This window comes from Penicillium paradoxum (assembly GCF_028828445.1).
Source record: "Penicillium paradoxum strain IBT 22861 chromosome Unknown utg000002l_segment0_segment0, whole genome shotgun sequence".
In the NCBI taxonomy this organism is placed as follows: domain Eukaryota; kingdom Fungi; phylum Ascomycota; class Eurotiomycetes; order Eurotiales; family Aspergillaceae; genus Penicillium; species Penicillium paradoxum.
This window is the reverse complement of record NW_026643180.1, coordinates 4837030-4861700: the sequence shown is the minus strand read 5'-3', so window position 1 is coordinate 4861700 and position 24671 is coordinate 4837030. Positions and strand designations below refer to the sequence as shown.

The 24671-nt window shown below is 50.1% G+C and overlaps 10 protein-coding genes across 10 annotated transcripts; 5 read left to right on the top strand and 5 right to left on the bottom strand.

Annotated features, from left to right (window-relative positions):
* Positions 1–566: 566 nt before the first annotated feature.
* Positions 567–1895, bottom strand: N7457_001717 (HNH endonuclease signature motif containing protein; the record flags this gene model as incomplete). Its single annotated transcript, XM_057172763.1, has 1 exon — positions 567–1895. One exon carries the CDS (start codon positions 1893–1895, stop codon positions 567–569), a length of 1329 nt encoding a protein of 442 aa, XP_057036666.1.
* A 317-nt stretch (positions 1896–2212) lies between these two features.
* Positions 2213–4744, bottom strand: N7457_001716 (uncharacterized protein; the record flags this gene model as incomplete). Its single annotated transcript, XM_057172762.1, has 3 exons — positions 2213–2437; positions 2505–3046; positions 3271–4744. 3 exons carry the CDS (start codon positions 4742–4744, stop codon positions 2213–2215), a joined length of 2241 nt encoding a protein of 746 aa, XP_057036665.1.
* Positions 4745–5787: 1043 nt separating this feature from the next.
* Positions 5788–7710, bottom strand: N7457_001715 (DNA-directed DNA polymerase eta; the record flags this gene model as incomplete). Its single annotated transcript, XM_057172761.1, has 1 exon — positions 5788–7710. One exon carries the CDS (start codon positions 7708–7710, stop codon positions 5788–5790), a length of 1923 nt encoding a protein of 640 aa, XP_057036664.1.
* A 4905-nt stretch (positions 7711–12615) lies between these two features.
* On the top strand, positions 12616–13569 carry N7457_001714 (putative transcription factor RfeG; the record flags this gene model as incomplete). The annotated part of the gene is made up of 4 exons (XM_057172760.1): positions 12616–12756; positions 12822–12866; positions 12939–12998; positions 13066–13569. The coding sequence occupies 4 exons, from the start codon at positions 12616–12618 to the stop codon at positions 13567–13569; spliced, it is 750 nt and encodes a 249-aa protein (XP_057036663.1).
* A 1414-nt stretch (positions 13570–14983) lies between these two features.
* N7457_001713 (NADH:ubiquinone oxidoreductase subunit NDUFA3) lies at positions 14984–15309 on the bottom strand (the record flags this gene model as incomplete). The annotated part of the gene is made up of 2 exons (XM_057172759.1): positions 14984–15030; positions 15096–15309. 2 exons carry the CDS (start codon positions 15307–15309, stop codon positions 14984–14986), a joined length of 261 nt encoding a protein of 86 aa, XP_057036662.1.
* Positions 15310–15658: 349 nt separating this feature from the next.
* On the top strand, positions 15659–17200 carry N7457_001712 (dolichyl-diphosphooligosaccharide-protein glycotransferase; the record flags this gene model as incomplete). The annotated part of the gene is made up of 4 exons (XM_057172758.1): positions 15659–15800; positions 15853–15963; positions 16020–16714; positions 16781–17200. 4 exons carry the CDS (start codon positions 15659–15661, stop codon positions 17198–17200), a joined length of 1368 nt encoding a protein of 455 aa, XP_057036661.1.
* A 2048-nt stretch (positions 17201–19248) lies between these two features.
* On the top strand, positions 19249–20040 carry N7457_001711 (alpha/beta hydrolase; the record flags this gene model as incomplete). The annotated part of the gene is made up of 2 exons (XM_057172757.1): positions 19249–19656; positions 19720–20040. 2 exons carry the CDS (start codon positions 19249–19251, stop codon positions 20038–20040), a joined length of 729 nt encoding a protein of 242 aa, XP_057036660.1.
* Positions 20041–20191: 151 nt separating this feature from the next.
* On the bottom strand, positions 20192–20744 carry N7457_001710 (PET191 family protein; the record flags this gene model as incomplete). Its single annotated transcript, XM_057172756.1, has 3 exons — positions 20192–20375; positions 20459–20600; positions 20720–20744. 3 exons carry the CDS (start codon positions 20742–20744, stop codon positions 20192–20194), a joined length of 351 nt encoding a protein of 116 aa, XP_057036659.1.
* A 292-nt stretch (positions 20745–21036) lies between these two features.
* N7457_001709 (sterol esterase) lies at positions 21037–22634 on the top strand (the record flags this gene model as incomplete). Its single annotated transcript, XM_057172755.1, has 3 exons — positions 21037–21071; positions 21127–21206; positions 21262–22634. The coding sequence occupies 3 exons, from the start codon at positions 21037–21039 to the stop codon at positions 22632–22634; spliced, it is 1488 nt and encodes a 495-aa protein (XP_057036658.1).
* Positions 22635–23848: 1214 nt separating this feature from the next.
* N7457_001708 (uncharacterized protein) lies at positions 23849–24616 on the top strand (the record flags this gene model as incomplete). Its single annotated transcript, XM_057172754.1, has 1 exon — positions 23849–24616. The coding sequence occupies one exon, from the start codon at positions 23849–23851 to the stop codon at positions 24614–24616; it is 768 nt and encodes a 255-aa protein (XP_057036657.1).
* Positions 24617–24671: the final 55 nt, after the last annotated feature.

Here is a 24671-nt window from a genome sequence, read left to right as displayed (position 1 = left end):
CTTGTGGCTCTATGTTTTACTCGGGCAATGCCAAGGGCAAGTGATGATGGTGTGGCCGTGAAGATGGCTGAGACAAATCCACTGTGGCGACAGAGTAGGATCCTGAGCATCGACGTAATCTCCCACTGGGCTTCCAAGGCTTGATGGAGGGGCTGCAAAGTGATCCGTCCTCAGCTCCGCCTCGATAAACAGTCTGAGCAGTCAAAAGCCCGGTGAACCGAAAGTCCAGATTCAATTGTACCTGGTGTGGCTTGCAGGTGGCGCTGTGCCTTTTTGAAACAACCTTGAAAAGCAGCGATGAGGACTTCAGAGGCATCTGCGACCCAGAGATGGAAAGTTTACATTGGTGTTTCAGCTACTCCATAACTCATGCCAGGCGAGGATTATTTTGTGATACTGGAATTCGGATTACGATTAATCGACATTCAGTTAAACAGATCAGTTGTCCCATCCGGGACATTCAAACCATCAATAGAAGCTCAACCTGTCCAGTATTGTCCTCCGTACGGTGTACGTACTCCGTACTCCGTACTCCATACAAACACGATGTTAGAACCGCACACTATTCAATCTCTGCCTAGGAAGTCAATTGATAATTGACCAGTCCCGGTAATCACATCAATCACGCTATCGGATTCCTCTGAGCCTACCGGGCCTGATGAGTAGGGTGAACACTTGGAGCCCTTGCTAACACTGCGCGACCGATCGGCCTCAGACCCTGGCAGAGGGCCGATCATCAATTCATTGGAGCTTTCGTCAAGGGATGGATCAGTAGAAAAGGATGAGTGAACCCAAGCTAATATATCATCATCTGGTGTGAAAACAGGTTGTTTGGTGAGGCTAAGCTTGGTTTTTTTATCATCGGACACTTCTGCTTCCTCCTCGTTGTCATCGAAGAGATTGGCCGCAGCGGACAAGGCGACCAGTCGAGCGAAATGCCACTGCATGTCTAACAAGTCAAAACTCGGAAGCGGGCGAACGACGGGGTCATCAGTTGTCAGTTTAAAGCGGAAGCCAGACTCAATGGGCCGATATGTAGGGTCGCCTCGCTCTCCTACCACCACAATCAGTCGATCCACCGTGTTGACATTTTTGGTAGACTGGGGTTCTTTCGCTAGATCAACCATGTCAAATACCTTGTGCGATGCCCTTGGCTGCCAGTAAAACTCGAGTTCCATTTCGGTTTGGTCATCTGCAACCCAGGCAGGGCGTAAGGCAAACAGACCATTTGACCACGCAGATCGAAGGTCTCTCCGAAGACAGATCAGATTTGAACAATCATTGACAGCAAGATTAGGATCGGCTGGATTATTGAAGGCAGCCTTTCGCCATCGTTCAGCTGTTTTCGGTCCCCAAAACACGTCCACGAACCTCCAGATGCTGGGCATATCCGGGTCGTCTTGCAAGCGAGAAGTGTCTGTGGTTACCGGGAGTATCTGGGCAGTCTCGTAAACTTTGCGGGTGCCTGTGATAACACATTTGTATCCATCTCGTTCTCTGGCAGCATATCTTGAAATCGGGGAAGCACCTCGTCGCCTGTTCAAGGAAGAGCCGCCTGAGGAGAGTGAACCATTTTGGATGCCAGGCGCTTTTTTTGTCCACTTGAAGGGAAGAGTGCACGTGATGTCAGCGATGGGATCCATGATCTTTAGCGACAAATGTGCAAGCTTTACAAGGTACTCGATTTTCTCGAGGTCGCATAACTGGAGAACGGCCCACAATGGGGCGGGCACTTCTTGTCCTAGCAGAGCTTTTTTGAGCTGGCGAAGGACAATTCTGCGCTGTGCCGATTGAATATTGAAACGCTCATCATTGACACGAATGACAGTGGAAGGACGACGACGTATGCCTGCGGGACTCCCTACGGACGGGAGGATGTCAGATACATCGGACATCGTGAGAGCAGTCCTGATTCTGTGCACCTTGTGAGTAACGCGTTCTTGAAGGTGACAAGATTGTCAAAGAGGAGATGTGTTTTGTTTTGATTCAAATAGTTCCGATGCCAAAAGGAAAGCGCGTTGGTTCTCTTTGCCCTCGTTCTCCCCGCCCTTGTCCTCTCTCTCCTTGCAGGGTTCTTCTCTCCGTCTCTAGGCAAGCACGCTCTTTGAATGTTTACATGGAGGCCAATTCCAGACGTTCGTTAATAGGCGCATTAATCATTTATCGTAAGTCTCATAATGGGTCATCAAACATCTTACTCATAGGATCTGCATCATCGCCGTTCCATCATCCATTCTCGATCTCTGAGATCTTGCATGCGCTTCTCTACCATCCGTGCCCGTGGGGGGATTCCCACACGAGGTCTCATGCGAGGTGCCATAGGAGCAGGCACAGCGATAGGAGGGACGTAAGCACGCTCGCGCTGGATATCACGAATGCGTCGGCGCCGATCACTCCGGATCTCATCTGATAGTTCAACAAGCTCATCAATATCCTCCTATGCGCCCAAAACAACGAGTTAGAATCCAGTATAGTGTCAGTATGTTCTAAAAAAGGGTCCATACCGGCTTAAGGTATGAGAAGATGTAATAACACGTCCTCGTCTCTTCATACTCGAAGCCCATCTCTTCGATTGCTTCCCTCACTACCAATCTCTTGGCGATCTCGGTCCATCGATCATTTCGTGGTTCCTTCGGTTCTGTGACTTGTTGGGCAACCCGTCCCACTTTGACTTCGTCGACTGGTGCATGTCGGGGTTGAACCTCAAGAACATCCAGCGCACCAGTCATCTCAATGGCCTCGGTCTTGGAAGGAGCATGTACCACCGACCAGTCATCTGTACTTTGAGGAGCCTTCTCCACGATCCGGGCATCCTCGATTTCTATTACCTCTTCCACTTCACGCTTTGAGGGCAAAGCGTTGATTTCCTCCCTATAAGTTATTTCGCTTTCATCATCCAGTGGCTTGGGCCGGCGACGATGTCTAGATCTCGTTGCCCCATCCCATGGGTCATGAAAATCCATAGATGGGCCGCTAGTGGGAGAAATCGAGTCTTCGGGAGTGAGAGAGTCTTCGCTATCACTGTGTTTGAGAAGTATGTCTTCCTCTGAAATTCGTCCTCCTCGCTTGCTTCTAGCTGATGCATTAGCCTGTGGTAATCGAGAACAATGTCTATATCATTCACCGGTGGCGGATATTGATCTCATCAAATTTGCCTCTTAGAGACCGCAGTTTTGGACTGGGGACACGAGGGGGGTGGTCTTCCTCATAGCCTGGTTGGGGTTAATGGGACATCCCTATTGGGCTATCAACACAAGTCACAAAACTTACCATGGTCGATGTGTCTGTGGGTGGTATACACATCCTGGTGGATTGGAAGTACATGTATGGATTCCAAAGAAGGTGAAGGCGCGCGGGATGGAAGCTTCTCCTTTGCTTTCCGAATACTGATCTTTTCCTCGACGTCTTCCAAATCTCGAGTGGTTGACTTGGGGTCAAACTGCGAGCGAGTACTAATCCCTTCGTCTAGTGGAGGCTCTTCCCTTACCTCTCGGCGAAGGCCTCTCAATTCACGTTCGAGATCCTCCGAAGGCACACTTCGTCGCTTCTCGCGTCGTCCGCGTAAGACGAGCTCTTCCTCAGCTCTAGGATCGATGGGCCGTGGCCCTTTGCCCTTCCACCGGATGAGCACATCTTCGTCTTCAAATTCTCGCTCTGGGCGCTCGATTGGGCCACGGTGTCGCTTTGAAGCCGGATCATCAAGAACAACCTCCTCTACGTGGACCCTCCGGGGAGGCGGGGGTCGCGACCGCGACCGTGATCGATGGTATGTCTCTTCTTCCTCGAATTCTAACCTCCGCTCACGAGATCGAATATCGAGTTCGCTGTCCCATCCACGACGTAGAGGAGGCTCATCTCTTTCTCTCCGTCGGATAAGCATTTCCTCCTCCTCGACCTCCCGCTCTGGACGTCGCCTGCGGTGACGTCTTTCTCTATCCTCAAAGAGAAGATCATCTTCAGACCTCCGTTCTGGATAACGTCTGCTTCCTCTGTGGACTCTATCTTCAACGATCATCTCATCTTCTTCGAATTCCCGGGGATGGCGCCTACTTCCTCGGCGGCTTTCGCGCTCGACAGGAACTTCATCGTCCTCAAATCGTGGGTCTAAGCGACGCCTCCTATCGCCTTCTCTTTCGCCTTCTCTTTCGTCCACGATAAAATCTTCAGGAACTCGCTCAGGGCGGTACTTCCTTTCTCGGCGTCTTTCCCGTCTTTCCCGTTCATCAATGATAAGATCCTCATCAACATCCCGCTCTCTTTCACGGCGATGTCTCCGATCTCCATGCCTTTCTCTCTCCTCCATAACCAAGTCCTCCTCAATGTCTCGCGGATGTCGCCGACTTCCCCGATGTCTCTCACGTTCCTCAAAAATGACATCCTCCTCGTCCATTTCACGAGGACGATGTCTTCGCCGAGATCCAGGCGGCCGCATGTACATTTCATCGCGGTCCAGAGGCGGTCCCTCAGGTGAGACTACATCCCTTTCGTCCCTCGACCGCCTAAGAACCATATCCTCGCGCTCCCGAGGCACAAAACTTTCTTCCATAAAGTCTCGCCTAGGGCGCTCGCGGATATGCATGCGCTCCATATCCTCAGATAGAGCCTCGGACCTCCTGCGACGGTAGTCATCTTCTTCGAAATCTCGATCTCGTCGACGCGGTCTGTGTTCTCGCTCGCGCTCTCGTTCCATCTCGTATATCTCATCTTCGTCGTAGTATTCGCGGGGCGGTGGTCGGCGGGACATATTGGGAAAAAGTGCGGGGAATCACCGCATTGGATGTTGTGCTCGATTGGCCGTGAGGGCAGTCAACAGTGAGGATATCTCACAATTCAAATTCCTCTCGGATTTGAAGATCAGCCACTGGGTTTCCTGCGTCTGTTGAAGCGCTGGTGTCAAGGCAACAGTCAAACTCGGTATTTGTTGACTGGTGGGGCTTGCGAGAGAGGAATGTGGGCTGTGCTCGAATCAAAATCACCCAGTCAGGCGGCTAATGATAGGACAAGTAGTATAGTTGAATCGAGAACCAGAATCGGTCCCGAAGATAGGAGCATATAGAAAAAGTAACCTGACTCGTGTGACTTGGAGGGCTGGTAAAAAGCAACCATTGGAAGCGATCGACCCCGCGGCCCGCTGATGTCACCGGATCGAGGAAATAGGTATACATCCCATTCAGCCAGGGTTTCCTTGATACCTTTGTTTACTACGGAGATCTTGTTCGTCAGGTCTATACCCCGGAATTCGACCTAATCTGGTCGTCGGAACCATGGTTCTGTTCTTAAAGCAATCCGTTTTGGGATTCAGAACCAACCTCAGTGAATGCTTGGCGCCATTCAAGTTCTTAGGGCAACCCTGGAGTCTTTGGGCATCAGTCGAAATATTAACCCTGCTAGTGTCGAGTCAGATGCTACCTAGGTGCTTTCATCCTGGTCTGCACTGTTGGTTCTGTTTGCTGTTCATAATTGGCCTCGGCAACAACGAATAAGACGCAAAATTGCTTACTGACCTTGCCAATCTACTTCCAAGCTTGCTTTATTCGCAATGGAATGCCAGATCCATTATGACTCGATAGGCAGTAATGAAGTATCACGTCTTTGATTATTCTTAGTGTTGGTACGTGTTGTGTTTTGGCGAGTAACGGAACTTGAGATATAAACTCGCCCGATCAAGCGATGGTAACATCTTGCTCATGGCATTTCACGGTTGGGTATATCGTAGCTACAGCAAAATGAAAGCGAATTATGAGAGTGCATCAGAGAATAGCAAATGATAGAGAGTCAAGCAAAACTTTATTGAAATGCGAGTCGCATCTGTCCCTTCTCGGGCTTGCTCCCACCGCCACGGCCACCCCTTCCACGAGTAGTTGTACCCCGGGCATTGCTTTTTGTGGAAGGTAGTGGCCGTGAGACCTTCGCCTCCTCTCTGTCCTGATTTGCGAGATCCTTGGCAAAATGCCAATCATCATGTTCTTCTTTTTCATACTCAAGCATAGACTTGGAGCACCGTGGACATATAAACTGAGGAATTCCGCTTATTTCAGAGTCCAGTTGCGGGATCTCTGCCTCTACTGTGATAATATCCTCAGAATGAGATGGATTGCCAAAAAAGCTTTTGATTTTACCCCCGTTGGCGTCAAGCTTTCGTCTTTTTTCAGTCGGGCCTTGTTCGGTGAGGGTATTATCGACATCTCGATGCCTTGAAGAATGGGCTAGAGCCTTGGCCTGATCGCCACGAACCAGGAATCCCTCGATTGCCTTGTTGTTGCTCACGCCATCTTCGAAGCTTGAGACACTTAATGATAGGTTGGAACAGGGCCATGCCTGTCCATCGGCCACCACTTGGCGAAGCAAATTATTGGCTAGATCGTACAGGAGGTTCTCAGTGATTGCATTAGAGCCTGGGATTGCAATTTGACGAGAACGAGATTGTACAATTCGGTGGTGCATCGTAATCACTCTTGGACGACGTCTATTTTCAAGCACGCCATCTTCCACGAGCCGACCATATATATCAGCCGCGAAGATATGAAGCCATTTCTCGGCTTGATCAACTGAGTTGATGCTCGGTCGAAAAGACTTCGCCGATAGCATGGATTTAATCTGGGTTCGAGGGTTGACTTCGCTGCGATCATCACCACGGATGATGCCGTAGAGCCAGGATGCCGTGTGGTCATCCAGTTTGGTGCGCAATTGCTCAAGCGGGACATCAAGTAGCTCGCTGACTTTCTCTGTTCCGAAAGCGGCGGTAATTTGATCACCGAGTTTACCACCGAGCATTCTGATTTGAGTAAACTTGTAACCGCCTAGGAAGTTCTGTACCGCCCGATTCCGCACAATGGTCTGTAGATTCGGCTTATTGCAAGCACTTCCAAGTTTGGCGATCATTTTGTTACGGCCAAGTCCTGCGGAACAGGTATAGCTGAGATTCTCCCATACTGCATTCCTGACTGATCGTACAATCTCGGATCCTATCAGCATGGTCACATCATCCCAGTCTGGATCATCTTCCTCGGTTTCATGCTGGTCCAGATCAATCAAGCAATCTGTATCCCACTGCAATGCTGTAGTCGGTGGGATAGGCAGCTCTGCATCGCGATTCTCATCGTGCGCGCCCGCCCGAAGCTCCGGATATCTCCGAAGAAGCACCCTGTATATCAATGGAGACAGATCAATGAACACTTCATCAATACTGGCTTTCTCCACCGCGGCTGAGAATTCTTGCTTCGGATGCTGGGTTTCGACTTCCGAATCGTCAACACTCCATGTGGCCAGAGCATCCTTCATTGTCTGGAGGATCTTTCGCGACTCTGCTCGGTATGGATCGAGGGACACCTTGTCTGTACTGATGTTCTTGTATGAATCATCCCGATATGCCCACCGGCCTCCCTCGCCTTCTCGAAAAGTCGCGACATGTTGTAAGACAAGCTCTGGGCAAAGTTTCCTGGCTTCCGCAACAGTGATCAATCGACTGATTCCGAAGGGCCGCGCGGCGTAATTGATGGCGATCAAGGAATCCCATTGCCGTACTGCTAATGGTGTTTCCCGTGGAGTTCCCAAGCGGACCATCTCACATTGTGCGTAAAAGGCATCGAGATCGATATGTGCAATGACGCGCAAGGGTGTTGCCGTGGATCCGTGTCGCAACCCGTGTAATTGTCGGTAGGTAAAGCGGGAGACCTTCAAGGGATCGGAAGACTCTGTGGGTTCAGACATCCTCGCAAGCGCATCATGGCGCTGGACATCAAATTATTGGGGTTGTGTTGAAGTCGAGCAGAGCTTGTGTCCCAAGCTTTTTCCTTGGGAAGAGCTTCCCAAGGTTCCAGGGTTCATATGGCTGTGGTGCCTCAGGCCATCAACGGGCTTGGCGGAGCGTATTGTAGAATGCATACCTGTCTGCGAAGGTGTATAGCGCTCAGGGGTCGATTTTGAAATCGGCTCCTAGTTCAAACTTCTAGTTCAAAATCGAAATTGCTGCCTTTGAATGCCTGGTTTCAAGCTGACAGGAAGTTAGAATACCGGAATTACTATGAGAGAGACCTTAATAAGTGCCCAGTAAGATACCTAGGTCCAACCTTGGAAAGTACATGTAGTCAACCGCGTTTATGGCCATGCAATCAATATGTTCTTAGTATGTAGACTTTCTAGTAGTCTCCTTTGCAGTCCCCGGAAAGACCTTTTGAGAACCTTGGAGGACTTTGGTACAGATATCGTCTAAGATTCTTCGCTTCTCGAGATTTATATAGTAGGAATAGCTTCAATTATACCGACGAAAAAAGAGAGAGCCTAATCAAGAATCTCGCCCAGGAGCTAATATCGAGGCGCTATTGTCACTTCTTTGGTGCCAGTCAGCTTTCCGATATATTTAAAGATATCAGACATGCATGATACATGGTACGTTTTCCTCCGTTCGTGGTCGCTGATCAGCGTCCCAAAGACCATGTTCTTCATCGTAACGACCCATGAGCTTGAATCTCCCAGCTCTGCAAAAGCTCTACTACTAAGAGCAGCTGCTACTTCGTGCCCCCGTGGGATTCTTTTTGCGAGAGCTCCGATCCGAAATTCGTTCTCAGTAAATGTACTGGATAAACGTTGGTAACCCGGGAACAGCCGAGAGATGAGAGAGAGAGCAGAGCACTGGCCCTTCCACTCGATGAGATGATGTGAGGAAACCCTGGTCCATGGTGATCAACATGTGTAGTCCCACCGAACGGAGAAGGGATCGAAGAACCAGACGAGAAGCTAATCCCATGTGCGCTTGCCCTCGTGAAGGTTATAGAAGCTGTAGATGACGCAGATGACATTGCTTGAATCTCATTGAAAGTTGGCTCAAGGAGATAATAGGAATCATCTCTGGGAAACGAGGTCAATTAGTGATATAGAGTAAGAGAAGTGAGAGTAATAGATAATAACTAAGAGAGAAAATGAGGGAAGGAAGTAACGAAGAAGTGTCATATGAATTCAGGGTTTAGTGATCCGAAGCCCAAAACCGAGCGACTACTGATTTAAGAGACTTTCCAGTGTTAAATCCGAAGGAAACCTTTATTTAAAGTCAATTTTAGGAAGTTAGAGAGACAGAGATGAAGAACCACCTCATCCCGTGACGATATATATAGCTAGAACCGACGATGAATTAGTGCAGTCTATCCAGAAGACGAAGATATAAAGACTTAGTTTGAACTTTCGTTATTTAATTAGCCAAGAAGCCAATTATAGTACTAAACTTGGAAATAGGCAAAATACTAGATGACTTTAGACTATACATAAATATCGAATGGGTGGGAGGCTATCAAGGTATGAGACAAGGAGGAGTACCTCGATTTTCTACTATCACTACATATTTTTCTTTGATCAATCCTAAAATCTCGAATAAAAGTTTGCCGCTTTCTCTTGACATGCCAATATCAAACTACCAGGCATTTCATCACAGAGCTCGATGCAATTCTAGGTACAAAGGCCAAACTCCTTATAGCTACTTCCGGAACCGAAGTACCACGCAAGTAGCTCTCGGGAATGGTACCTATATGGTATATGCCTGGGAGATTGTGATCGCTCCACGTACGCATCGAGATTGGCAATGTCCCAAGAAAGAGTCAAAATATGAGCAAGGATAGTCGACTCGACGATATACGCCTGTGTAGATGTTCAAAGCAGCGGGAAGGCGGCCTCCTCGCGTTCGGGAGAAACTAGATGTATTATGCGGGCATCGTATGTGTGGAGTATCACGATACCATGCCACTATGACGCACCCCACGGTAAGACCCGGTGTCTTCCTGGCGCCTCAGTATCATTGAATCGAGAGTGAGTTGTTCAGTCTCTTCACTGTTCATCTGACGACTGACCTCTGATGGAGGCCCCGCGTCATTATCAATAAGAGTCTCGATACAGCTATGCCCCCACTCCACCAACTTTGAAAACAGCAGGCCTAACACCTCGTCTCCTATTCTTAGCTGCTGATTATGGAAGAAAAGTAATCAGGGGTGGCGAGGCACCCTTCAAATATATCACACCACATCAAGGCCAAGTGGGAAAGGGTGAGCTCAAGGAGAAGAGGCTACCTAAACGAGTTGCATCAAATCATATTTTATACAGCCCCAACGGAAGCACATCTGTGTACGGAGTACTCCGTACTCCATACTACCTGGTAGCACATTATCATATTGTTCTATGCAAGTATGCCTATTCAAGTACTCAATATTCTCTGGCACTCCACAGTGCACACCTTTGTCTCCACCATCGAGGGCAGAACTTGGAACCTCCTAATACCCCACACGCTATCGCATGACCATTTCATCATCTCCTCTACGGTGTGCTATCGCGAGTCCAGCGACATATTTATATTCATGGCTCGTCAGTTTGATCCCCACCCATGGAATCTTGAGAGACTATTCTTTAGACCCACCTGGGCAGGCGCTACACCGGAAACAGAGTGACCCTAAACCCTTGAACTCGCCCAGAGAAGAGCAAAACAACGAGGAACGGAGCTGCCGAGAAAAGAGGGGCATCGATGTCATCCCAAGGCAGAGTCTGCCCAGCCATACACAGTCAGCCGGTGCCTTCGGGCCAGCATCGGCTTAGGTTTCACGAAGCGCCCAATAAACGTGAGGATATCGACAGCGTTACGGGTCACATACATTAGTAATCTGTAGGATTTTCATCACCATCCATCATCTGTACTATGTGCATGAGTGTATCTGATAGAAGCTACCTAGGTACCTAGGTACGGAGTACTCCGTACATATACATATGTACGGAGAGGTAGGTACATACGGAGTACATCGCAGGATCTTGGGACAACATCCCAAAAAGGACTAGTGGGGCACGTGTGACTCTTCAGCCTCTGGATCACGTTTGTTTGGCTCGTCTTCTTGACCCGATTTCATCATCTTTTGGGCATCGAAAGGAGATCATACTCGCTTTTTAATGACTCAATGGGTCACAATATAGCCACACGGTACCCTTACATGTCTCTATACCCATAGACTGGGGATCTCCCTATGAGCCATGGCTTAGTGATTGCGTATTCTTCTTCAACCTCCCCTGCAAGGTCAAAAGTCCGGTCCTTTGCAGGATTTTCCTAAATCACCCACCGCAAAGGTCTCGAACATAAGAAAAAAAAAGAAACAAGAGAAGTGATCTCCGATATGTGCGATCCAGCTGACACAGGTGAGCTGTGAGTGGATGAGAGGCTCGGAGCCCTCGCACGGGTGCCCAAAGCCACGCATTCGTGCCCAACGTATCTTTCGTGTGGACATCGGCTGCCAGCGTTCCAGGTGGCAAGTTCATAGGTTGCCACAGGTTGTTTCTCTCAGCAGATTGGCCCTGGACTGTCACCGTTATTTCTCAAAGGGTGGGTGAAGGATCAAATCACAACAAGTTCTATGATTTGCCCCCTCAACACTGCCCTCCACCACCACATGGATGAACATCTGACATGTTTGCATGATCTCATGTCTTATCAACCGCTCTGCTTGACCGCTGTTGAAGATCCACTGGTGGAGTCCTGTAGAGTCTCGATACATATTAACCCGGTCCAGGGGCACAGACTGAGGAGCAATCCAAGCTGGTTGAATATGGGGGATCGGCCCTTGTTTTTTTCTTTTTCGTCCCAACTAAAATCTAGTGGGAAAAAAACTCGATCGCCTTTTGAGGTCTAGTTTTAGGGTACGGAGTACCCTCAGGTACACGGAGGCCATTCAAGTGTCTCAATCTGTAGGGATTTTTGGTTTGGACAGGCTTCTCGTCTACCTCCCGATTGTACGGAGTAGAAAGGGTGTCTATACTCCCGAGGTATTGAGTCAGATTGCCCCCCAATGACGATAATCCTCCAATAATCCGGTAAAAATTGCATTTTCCCAGGCGGCTACCGACATCGACCGGGTTGCACATCAGTGTGCCTAATCCACATTTGACCGTGCATGCTTTTGCCTTGATCTCAGTGGGGAGTCGTGGCACCAGCCCAAGACGGCCCAACCGCCCTCGCTTTGAGTAGTCCACTTTAGTTCCCCCCTCTCTCCCTCTTCTTTCTTCTTTCACTCGTCTCTCCTTTCTCCTTCAACTGGCCTTTCTTGCCAGCACTTCATCTCTTTCCCCTTCATCCGGACCACAGACCACAGACCACAGGAGTGTCAGCCGTGTATCTTTTTTCTCCTAATTGATCCCCCGCCGCTCATCCCCTCTTTTTGACACCTTTCGGCCTCTTTTTCTTGTCGCTGTTCACCATATTTTGAGGCCTTCTCTCGATTTCCCAGGATAATTGCCGCTGTGGACAGGATTTCTCCCCAGGATTAACCGGACTTTTCTTCCACTAAGGACTTGTTGCTATTCCCCGACCAGGATCAATTTTGTTCGGGCCATTTCCCAAGGATCATATCTCGTTGGCTGCTTGCCCTGGATTCGAGAAAAAAAAAAAACTATTCAAGTCGTGATTGCCTGGCTTTGGAACTGCGAGTCGCCCTGATAGAATCTGTACATCCTACAATAAAAACGGACTCGTCACCATCCATCAACTTTCCCAGGACTTTCAGACCATCTACCACCCCTTCGGACTTCCTCTTCTCTGGCCATTTGGATCCGAGGAATATAAATTTTTAAACCGGATATTCTCCCTCGGAATACATTATGACTGGCCGCTATGAAGGACGTGTGGAACGTCAAAATGAATATTTCATCCCCGGCGAAGGAATCAGCCGAGAAGTCATTCAAGCAGATATCTGTCGCTACCTTGGAAACGATGCCCTCGTGAGACCCGGCAACCACAATGTTCGTCTACCGTCTACTTCTTTCCGCGATGACTCAAAAAGGACCCTTGGACTGACGTTGAGTAGGGCCGCCCAGGATTCTTCATCCGTGCCTATCGGAATCTCACATCGGTAAGTGGCTATGAACATGCGACGACCAGCGGGATATGTGAAGATGGAATTCTAACCACACGTCGGATACAGGAGATGATTACTGATCTGAAGGCAGACTCCGCCCGTTGGGAGGCGGATGTCTCACGCCGGGTCGATCTAGGCTATCCGCGAGGGAACTACATTCAAGAAATGAACCCTACCCCTAACACCGCTCCAGCGAGCTATGCCCCCCGCGGCAGTCCATGAGGTTCGCCAATCACAGGGCCCATCTCCCACGCCATTTACTGCAGCACCTGCTCAGTCATACATGGACCCTTACTCTCAGGGCCCCTACAGTGGATCCCAGAATGCCCCATACCCCAACCCTTCATCCTACACATCCACCACCCACTCGCCATATGCGGCAGGTACAGCTCCGTACCCTCCGCCCCAGGTTTCGTATTCTGGTTCCAACCAGCCCGTCGTGACGGCTGCGGATATGCACCCCCAATCGTACACATACGCCCCCACAGGCTATGGTTACGACAATGGCCGAAGCAATGCTCCCCGATACCCAGGACCTGGATATGAAGCCGAACAGGAATACTCTCCCGTAACTTCTGGGATGTCTTATCCCACCACTACTGCCCCGGATCCCCGGATAGGAATGGAGCCCAGATACACTCCAGAATATGAGCGCAGGCCACAAGCAACCAGAGACAACCCACACCGTCGGCGGTAGACAAAAAAATGACCGCCTTCCCCAAGGGTTCTCCTGCGTCCATGATTTCTTCTCTATATCCATCCACATTGTGGTCCACTTGATGCTTTCCTGGAATATCTCCAAATTACTCCTAGGAATAATGTTGATGTCTGTGACAATCTTCTGGACAATATTCTACGCCTTTCTCACCACCCGCGCCTACTTTTCCAATTCCCAATTTTGTTTTTCCAGTCCAGGAACTCCAGACCACGCCAGAGATGTTGAACATCCCATTTCATACGGCCCAGTCAGAGGGAACCTCCACTTCCCATCGGACATGAACCCCTTTCTTTTTACCCCCAAGGACTTCCACTGGATTTAAACCCAATTGCTCTCTGGCAGGAGCTTGGATGTCCCATGGACTTTTTGTCTTTATTTTGCTTTCTCTTCCATGATTTTGTGCAACTGGCCAGCCCAGGATTAGGAGTGATACGTCTTGATTGAGTTTGCGAAAAGGTGGCCCGGACTTGAGCGTTTTGTTTGTTTTCCTCTGGTCTCGTGGATTCCGGGAATACTCACCCCACAATAATGAATGCGGTTTTGTTGTTTAACGGTGTACAGGATTTGTGTTTTTAGCAATTTTTCTTTGTTTTGTTTGGTCTTTCCCTTGAAAGGAGGGGAGTCATCCTGTTCTACTCTTTTTTTCCCCCTTTGGTTTGCGAGAGCGCTGTGCTTCGATAAACTAAGGCTGGTGAGCTACATGTAGATATGAGCATTTACGGCGCTGGTCCGTTTTCTGTGATTGATGTGTTGATGTGCGGGATCGTGGATTGACTCCATGACCTTAATGAACCTTCTTACCTTCAGATGAATCAGAATATCATATCAATTCTTAATAACTGATGTTTTGAGTTGGGCTCCGGATTGCAACTTGAGGATATAGTGCAAACTCTGCACAGGAACAAGTGGTAGTACAAGCCCACGAGTGAACCCGGCGAGGAGCATGTCTTCCTTGCGCGAACTCCATCTTAAGCCACTATTAGTACATAAGAGTAGAATTTTCCTTTGAACAGACAATCCACAGTCTTCGGTTTGAGGTATAATCCTCTCTATAACCAAGATACTTTGAGAACATAAAAAAGCGACTTGATGTCGATTATATGATTGCACAAAACATAGTACATACACTGTAGCGCCGGGCTCGACATTCGGCATATGCGCAACAAAATATTGGTATCAAAGCATTTTGACAGCCAGGAGAAGCAGCCCGGGAACAAGTATTTTCAATTGCCCACATTGACGCGATGGGACTTGTTCATCGGTCCACTTGTGGCAGTGGCACAGCCAACTCATCTCCTGCCATCCGCTGAATTTAATCCTCCCAAGCTTGGACAACACACGAAACGTTCCCTAACATCCGATGTTTTTGACATTTTCGTAGTTCGGGAGCCGTTTATTCGTCATCGTAGCCCTTGGGGATCACGCGCGGACCTTGCGGAACTGTAGATATTGAAAGACAGTGGTTAGTTACAGGTTCTCCCCGTGGCTTTTGGATGCTCAGGCACCGAATTGTAGGGATTGAAGGGATTTCATACTGGGATATGTCATAGGAATGGGCTCGGGGTCGACGTCACCAAGAGCGTGGCGGATGGGGGGAATGGTGACCAGGGCAACGGGACCCATGGAGCCGATGAAGAGAGCAGCGAGGATAGCTGGCTTCTCGTGCGCAGCCCAGCGGAGGTAGCGGAAGGGGGTAGACCAGAACTGAGGGGTAGACATGGTTGGAAGAAGTTGGTCGTTGGCGACCGATCGGGGATTTTCTTTGCGGTATAAAAGTGTCAATTCCTGGGGAAGGGAATTTGACAGTTCAAGCGCACTGGATTGAACAGATACAGAAGTCCACCTGGTGGTTGTTGAGTGGCAGGGTTGAGAGCGAGGAGCAAAATTGAAGCCGTGGGGACGAAGTGAAGTTGAAGTTCGGAGATGCGGACCCAGCGCTCTCAGGTCTTGGCACTCGCCCAGTAACACGTCGCCCTTTCTGGTTATCTATACATCTACAACCATCTCCCTTTTCTTTTCGCTTCTTTTTGATCCTGGATTCCGCTTCGCTGTGCGGGATTTGTTCAAAATGAGGTGGTGTCTTGCGTTGTTAATTTGCTGCTTCTTGGCTGCGGTAAATGCGCTGAGCAGCTCTGGCAGTCGCCTACTGGCCATTCTGGAAGACACAGAACAGAAGGACCTCTACTCCACGTTGTGGGCTGATTTGGAGGGTAAATTATCTTGCGCCAATTTATGTGTTACTTGCTGACTCTCGAATCACAGCACGAGGATATGATGTCTCCATTGAGTCCTCCAAAAGTGAACAGCTTGCGCTATTCAAGCACGGCGAAAGAGCTTACGACCACCTCCTGATCCTCCCTCCCAAGTCCAAAGGTGGGCAAATCCGATCTAACAGGTTCAATGTCCAGTCAATTGACCCAAGAAAACAGGCCTGGGCCCCTCCTTGACCCCCAAGCACATCCTCGACTTCATGAACAAGGATGGCAACATCCTCCTCGCTCTCTCTGGCAAGTCTGCCACTTCCAGCGCCATCAGCTCCCTTCTCATCGAACTCGACATCCACCTCTCCACCGACCGCTCACAAGTTGTTGTCGACCACTTCAACTACGATACCATCTCGGCCACTGATAAGCACGATGTCCTCGTCATTCAACGCCCTGGCCCTCTCCGTCCCGACCTCAAGGCCTTCTTCGATGGTGAAGGTGTTCTAGCCCTTCCCCGGGTTGCTCCTCAGACCCTTGGTGGGGAGAGCGCACTCCTCTCTCCGATTCTTAAGGCCCCCGCTACTGCGTACAGCTACAACCCCAAGGAGGGCATCCCCTCACCAGAGGACATTCAGGCCACCGGCTCGCAGCTGAACATCGTTTCCGCTATGCAGGCACGCAACTCTGCCCGCTTCACCGTTCTGGGATCTGTGGAGTCGTTGGAGGACAAGTGGTTCTCCGCCGAGGTCCAGACACCCAGCGGAAAGAAGACCTCCACTGTGAACCGCGAGTTCGCCAAGCAGTTGACCGCTTGGGCTTTCAAGGAGACCGGTGTATTGAAGGTTGACAAGGTCGAGCATCGCCTTGCCACCGAGGGCGCAGAGCTGAACCCCACGATCTATCGGATCAACAACGAAACTGTATGTGAACGAGCCCTTGATTATCTTTATCGCCTAAGCTGACCAACTTTGTTTTTTTGCGTGCAGGTCTACAGCATTGAAGTTTCCGAATATGTCTACGACAAGTGGGTTCCTTTCGAGGTTCCCAGCGGCGACGAGCTCCAGCTCGAGTTCACCATGCTCTCGCCCTTCCACCGCCTGACCCTCCAACCCACCGGCCGTACCGATACCAGCACTGTTTTCAGCGCTCAGTTCGTGACTCCCGATCAACACGGCATCTTCTCCTTCCGTGTCAACTACAAGCGGCCCTTCCTTACCGCTATCGAGGAGAAGCACGAGGTCACCGTCCGCCACTTCGCGCACGATGAGTACCCGCGCAGTTGGGCCATCACTGCCGCTTGGGTGTGGATTGCCGGTCTTTGGTCGGTTATTGGAGGATTTTTGGCCTTTGTCATTGTGTGGCTTTACTCTGCCCCTGTGACTGATAGGCTTAAGAAGACTCAGTAGATCTATATTTAGCTCTGCATGCATTGTACTGTCCCATGATCTTCAATCTTTTTGCATTCGATTCCCAAATGAACACAGGTCCTTCAAATCACAATGTCCCGCGGGATAATCCTATACCTCAACTTCAGGGTTGGGAAAATAGCCTTAACCATTCCCTTGTTCACGCGGTTCCTAGGGCGTGAGACTAATGAACCCCAATGAGAGAGCCTATAAGCGATTGTGTATTCAGGGGGTTTATTGCACTAAATCACACCCTGAGGGCTGAGCAATCCTACCTCGCCATTGATATGTCATTTCAAATGAGTTCGTCTTGTAAAGATATGGATCTCACAACAGTGCAGTTTTCTAGAGTCCCAAATCGATTTTTAATCAATGTTTCTATTCAAAGCCCGAGAAACGAGTGCAAGTTAGCGAAAGATATGAAATACCCAACTCAATGCGGAGTTGTAGTTGAGTTCCCACGACGAAAGTCCCATAGAGTCAGGGCAGAGAACGGCCATCGAAGATGCTCCTCAGAACCAGCTTTTCTTCCACTGATAACCCCGCTCATTGCCAACGTCAATGGATCTTTCCGGTCTTTACAGTTGCTGATATTGTGGTAAATTGCATCCGGGGCACCTGGGTTAGTCTCGCCTCAGCACTGACATGCGTATCAACCCACAGTAGAGTCGCGGAAATCGCCGCAGACATTCTTTTTCTCCTGGGTTTTGTCCAAATCACAACATGGGGGATTGAACACCCTGATACCCTCGCTAGCATCTTCCGCCAGGAGAGCATCCTTGGTCCATTCTTGCAGATACCCACCACTCTCTTGGGAAGCAATAGCCGCCTTGATCAGCACTTCTTGGCCGATACTATGGTCGACACGCTCGTCAAACCCGGGGGAGGGACCTAGCTCTATCTCTAATGCAGGCTTTGTTTTATTGACGAAGAAGTGAGCTACGTCCTTGTCGTTATACCAATGTGACCTCACATGCCGGTTTCTCACAGCCGTTCAATTTTGGACGTTCGGCGTTGGGCTTAATTAGGGGGTTGCCTATTTAGAGGGTTATATTGCCTTGAAGGAATATGTATATGCCAGATATGATCTTGGACCATATTGTGTTGTCTAATTATGGTGTTCAGTGACATGGCTATGGATTCCTGTGGCGATAGCTGCACGGCTACGGTTACTCGAGGCAAGGGAGCGAAGGTGGTGCCTGAGGCTGATAATTTATCCGAGGACGTAGGCCTGAGTATGTATCTTTTGCCTTTTGCCATTTGTGTGAGGGTAGATAGTGATCAGTTGTATCGCTGAGACTGTGATTTTCATTCGGTCGTATCTCAATAGATGTGGGATAATGTCTGGGTATCGCACCAGGGTGTCTATCATCAAGCATTAGTCAGTATGGCGGAGTGGTCTAACGCGCTAGACTTGAACGGAGGTCTTATGGACTTTCCCCGAGATCTAGTCCATTCGTGGACCTGGGTTCGAACCCCAGTGCTGACTTCTTTTTTTTGTTTTTATCTCGCAACTATGCGTTGCAAGTGTCACACCAAGGTAGGAATACTTCATCACTAATAGAGTGTGGAGAAGTGTGCCAAACTCGTGGATTGTGCAAAGTAAATCCGTACACATAGTACGGAGTACACACCTACTACTCGCTATCCCAAGTGTTCGGATCACAGGCTTTGACAGCACAGACACGGTTGGAAACACCGAGGGGTACTAACTTCGCCTGAAACGGTGGCTGCTATTTTGAAGGAAGGAGACCACGCCAACAAACGTGGCAATCGATGAAACCGAGGATTATGTGGGGTTGGAACTCCTATATTGACCGGGAAATGACTGCTGTTGGCCCTGAATACCCACAGCAGGCTGTCTAGTGCCTCCTCCACGGGGAGGAATGGAGACTAGCACCTCAAACTTGCCCAAAGTAGCAATGAATACAAGCGACGGCCTCGTATTAGGGGAACCCGGCAATTAGACTGGAATTCTTGGATATTTGCTATTCCTCTAAACATTGTGATCCTGTGTATACGCCGCTGAACGAGTGAATTCCTTGGAAATGGATAAACCAACGTTCGTCTTCTCGCCGGGTGCCTGGATCAGCACCGTTTTCTTCGACGCCGTGCGTGAGCATCTGAATGACCTCGGTTATCCTTCCGAGTGCCCCGCGCATCCCTCTGTCGGTGCAGAGCCCGCTTTCCTGACACTGGAAGACGACGTTGCCTCGCTACGTAGCGTGTTGACGAGTCTGGCAGATGAAGGGAAGGATATTGTTCTGGTTGCACATTCCTACGGTGGTGTTGTGGCCTCTTCAGCCAGTGAGGGGCTACTGCAGCATGTCCGCGCAGAGAGCGGGAAGACTGGAGGCATCGTGCGCATCGTCTATCTAGCTGCGTTTGCGCTGGATAAGGGGCAGAGCTTGTTGGGGATGCTGGGAGGAGTGCCTTTGCCCCGGATGAGGATTGAGGTTGGTTCAAGTAACATCATATGATCGATATCATACCCCAGAACTAAGCGGGCCAAGGAACAGGGCGACTACGTTTATGTGGACAGCACCGATATTGGCTACCAGGACCTGCCTGTCGAGCAGCAAGAGAAGTGGAATGGTATGACCACGCACACCTCTCGCGCGGTCTTCGCGGGTGAAGCCACCTACGAGCCGTGGCACGATGTTCCCTGCGCCTATATCCTCTGCGAGCAGGACATGGCACTGCCACCTGCTTTCCAAGAGGGTTTCGCGTCGAAGATGGGCGGGCCTGAGATCATCCACCGACTGCCGAGCTCGCATTCGCCGTTCTTGAGTATGCCCGATCGCCTGGTGAGCGTTCTGGAAGAGATAGTGAAGGTATAATATGTATTATCAAATCTGGGTATGAAGGGATCTCAGTTGATCTGGAGAGAAGCAAGTTATCAGAGAGAAGAAGATGTATGTTTTAAGCGTAACCGAACTCCGAGCCATGCCAGCATGTAATCAGCGAATCCGAATCCAAGTACCCTTTTTTTTACAGGCCTCTGGTCTTCTCGGGGTCCATCTGGACTTCGTCCCCGTTGAGCTCCTTGACGCTCTGGTATGCGGGTGCTCCAGCATATAATTGTCCCCCAGACGAACTGCCGGACTTTCCGCCCTGCGATGCCGAACTGGGGTGATTGCCACGGAAGCGTTTGCGCATATCGATCATACCGCGCCTATAGCGAAGGAAAATTCCATGGATTAGTTCAAATTGTTCATTCGGCCACCATATTCGACAGAGACTAGACTCCCGACTCACTTGCACTCGCTGAATCCTTTGGACAGTTGCTGGCATTTCGTGGGTAACTGCTCGGCGAGAGGAGAGCTGAGACATTCACGGGGTGTATGACGCTGGACCATGATACAGTCTGATTCTTGGAGGCATTGGGCCAGAGCCTGCCCTAGATAGTGTTGATCTGTGGTCAGCTTGCGTTGATGGAGGGTTGCGGTGGAGAGTCCAGCTGGGTCAGGAACGTGACGCTCCTTCAAGCGGCTGTGCGACTCGGGGAGTGCAACGTACGGATATCATTGCATGAGCTGGGCATTTTGACGCGACCTTGTGAGCAGACGCGCAACCACAAGCAGCGAGGGTACAAAAGTGACGAGGCCGTGGAACACGGCAAATTTAGACTATCAGTTGTCTCGGTTGTGATTGGTCGATGCATGCCATCCCCGGATGAGATAATCATCGCTATCACATGTCGACTGATGACGTCGAGGTACTTTTCGTCGCATGCCTTCTTCTTTTAAACTCATCTCGTAGCTTTTATTTCTTGCATCAATCCTGCAGAAGTGGATTTGAACATATGCATCACAATTGTTCCAAGGTTGTCTATAATGGCGCGAGTTCCGTTCATCGGGAGGCTGTTCTGGTAAGAATGCGAAACTTGAGAACACGGACTCGACAATTAATCGTCGCATCTTTAGGTATGAGTACCTAGCGCTTTTTGGGTCTTTGATTCTTGTTGCGCTTGAGACGATCATTCATTTAATTACTTGGTGTCTTCGTGAGTGGAACTTCTCCGAAACAACAGCGCTTCCCAATGCTAATCCCCTGATCAGCAAGCCCTATCATCAAGTTTTGCTACGATCAATCCAAGTCGCTGTTCAACCTTTTAATCCCCAATGAAAGCCGCCAAAAGCGCACCAAAGAAGAAAAGTTTGCCAGTTCTGTTGCGGATGCGTCTGATTTTACGGAGATATGCGCCCTCTTCGGGTACCAAGCCGAGGAGCATATTGTACAAACGAGCGATGGCTACCTTCTTGGACTGCATCGGCTGGCGTACCGCAAAGGGGAAGAAAACATGTACGTCAATCAGGGTCCCAGTGCACTCAGGAAAAAAGTTGTCTACCTCCACCACGGACTGCTCATGTCGAGTGAGGTGTGGGTGGCCTTGACAGAAGAGCAGCGTTGCCTGCCTTTCCAGTTGGTAGAAAGGGGATACGATGTATGGCTGGGGAATAATCGTGGTAACAAATACTCCAAGAAGTCGATTCGATTCTCCCCGGGTTCCAATGAGTTTTGGGACTTCTCTATGGATCAGTTCGCATTCTCCGATATCCCCAACAGCATTGAGTACATTCTCGAGGTAACGAACCAGCCCTCGTTATCATATATTGGATTCTCCCAAGGCACCGCGCAGGCTTTTGCTACCCTCGCTATTCATCCACTGCTCAATCAGAAGATCGATGTGTTTGTAGCACTGGCACCTGCGATGGCTCCTTCGGGCCTTCGCAACCGTATCGTCGACTCACTCATGAAGGCCTCTCCGGACTTTTTGTTCCTGCTCTTTGGTCGACGCAGCATATTATCATCGACAACCATGTGGCAGACAATCCTCTATCCACCAATCTTCGTGCGCATTATTGACACCGCTCTCAGAGCACTGTTCAACTGGAAGTGTCGCAACATCAAGCAGACTCAAAAGCTTGCGGCTTACCTGCATCTCTATTCCTTCACTAGCACAAAGACTGTCGTGCATTGGTTCCAAATCATTCGGAATAAGAACTTCCAGTTCTACGACGATGAAGTGTATGCCCCCTTCAGCGTTGCTGCCAGTGAGCGCTTCTATAAGCCGGTCAAGTACCCGACTCGCAACATCAAGACCCCAATTGTTCTTCTGTACGGCGACAGCGACAGCCTTGTCGACATCGGGGTGATGCTGAAAGAGTTGCCCCGTGCCACCGTTGCCCAAGCAATCCCAACCTACGAGCACCTAGACTTTTTGTGGGCCTCTGACGTTGACCGCCAAGTGTTCGGCTATGTGTTCGATGCGCTCGAGACTCACAGTCGTGGCCCGCTTGGCAGTACCTTGGTTTCCTCTGACAAACACGCTGTACCAACCGATGCTCGTGTTTCCAACACGTCGGCCCGAAAAAACCACGTCTTCCCTAATGATGCCGCTTACGGGGCCACGTACGGGGGCTCTTTCTAAGGCTGCCACCTTCCCTTTCCGAATGGTTTGTGGGTTACGGAGTACGGAGCGGGGTGATGGCGTGGCGGGAACATCGCCACACCCATCCTTTGAAGAGATTTCTTGCACTCCGTCCTCCGTACTCCAGACAGATCCATGGTCTGTACAAAATGGAGTTGCATTTAATCAAAAGCCGTCGATCGCCACTCAATCGCCCATGCTTGGCGCGAAAAATCCCGGAAGGGTTGGGAAAGAAAAAAAAAAAAAAAAGGAACCGTTGGTACCTCCAAGTGGCGTTTGGAAGATGCGAGGCAGTTCCGAAGGGCCCGGGTACCTGAACGAAGGTGCTTTCAGGTGCCTGACTAAAGAAGACTAGAGAAGCCCAGTCAAACCAATTTCCTCGTCTCCACAGTCTAGATTGGCTGGGCACCGGGCAGAGTGATAATCTATTTTCTTTCCCAACCCGTTTAGGGCCAAGTGAATAAGCTTTGTCTAATAGTTAGTGAGAAATTCATTGCGAAGGGAGATCATTTTAGAGTCCGTACAGCAATGTAAATTAGCATGAGACATACAAGACCAAATGTAAGGGCGTTGTAATGCCACCGCGCGAGGGGTAATTCGTAAGCATCAGTTGAAAACTCTGATGTTGATTCGATCTAGACCACTGCCTATCTCCACACGACAGGCTAGCGCTGGCGAACAAGTCACAGCGAACAGAAAAACTCAGATCGGTTCAGGAACAAGGTGATCCGTGGGACAGTGCTGGCGAGTCCATTCGGGTTGGTCGGACCAAATCTCGTACCCCTGAACCCGAACGGGGGTCACCAATGGGATCATTGGGATGGCCGTTGAGTCCAGGCACACCACATGGATGCAACATGGTCAACCCATGGTTCCAGGGTTGTGCAGTTCCTCGGCCTATCAAACACCTGGACCCTTATGTGACACGCCCAAAAGCCCTATGTGTACGGAGTACGGAGTACTCCACCCCAAAGAATAAAATGCCGCTATATCCTCCGCGTTTCTCCTCTTTTCTTCTTCCTTTCCTTTGATATCACGATCTTTCGAATCACACTCTTTTAGATTCAATCTCTGGGGCTGAGCCTCCCATCACACTCCCTTTAAACAGTCTGTAGATCAGACTAAAGTCTCTCATTCGGACTTATTCCACGGACTCTACCGTCCCCAATACCTTCCTTACAAACGTCGGATTTCACAAAAAGACATAAGCCAACATGCGCTTCAATACTTTTGCCCTCTCGGCCCTTCTGGCAGTCTCTGCCTCCGCCCTCCCTCTCGCCAAGCCCGACTTCCAAGTCGTCGAGGAGACCGTCTGGGAGACTGTCTATGAAACCGTCTGGGAAACCGCTAAGCCGACTCTTGTGCCCACCGTCGTCCCCGTCGAGGCCGTCGCCGTTCCTTCCGTCACCAACGCTCCCAGCGTTCCCACTGTCACTTCATTCTCCACCGCCGCTCTCCCTACCATCACCAGCATCCCCACCCTCAGCGTGCCCCAGCCAACCGCTGCCTCCAGCTCCAGCACCCTGAGCCCCATCCCCACCAGCATCGTCACCCCGGCCGGCAGCGGCGTCTCCATCGTCAACAACCTCTCCGAGACCATCTACCTGTGGGTTGTCTCCGACCAGCCCGGCCCGATGCAAACCCTTGCCTCCGGCGAGACCTTCAGCGATACCTGGCTCACCAACTCCAACGGTGGCGGCATCTCCATCAAGATCTCCACCACCGAAGTCTGCGACAGCGTCCTGCAGTTCGAGTACACCCAATCGGGCGACATCCTCTTCTGGGATCTCTCCTCCATCAACATGCTCAAGGACTCCGCCTTCGTCGACGCCGGATTCGCCGTCACTATCAGCGACCAGTCTTGCCCCACTGCCACCTGCGCTCCCGGGGATGCCTACTGCGTCGAGTCCTACCAGCTTCCCGACGATGTCAACACCCTGGCTTGCGGCATCGACGCCGCTTACACTCTGACCATCGGTTAGAGTTGTCGGGGATGTTTGATTTCAGGTGTTTTTGGGGATATACCTTTTGGTTAGA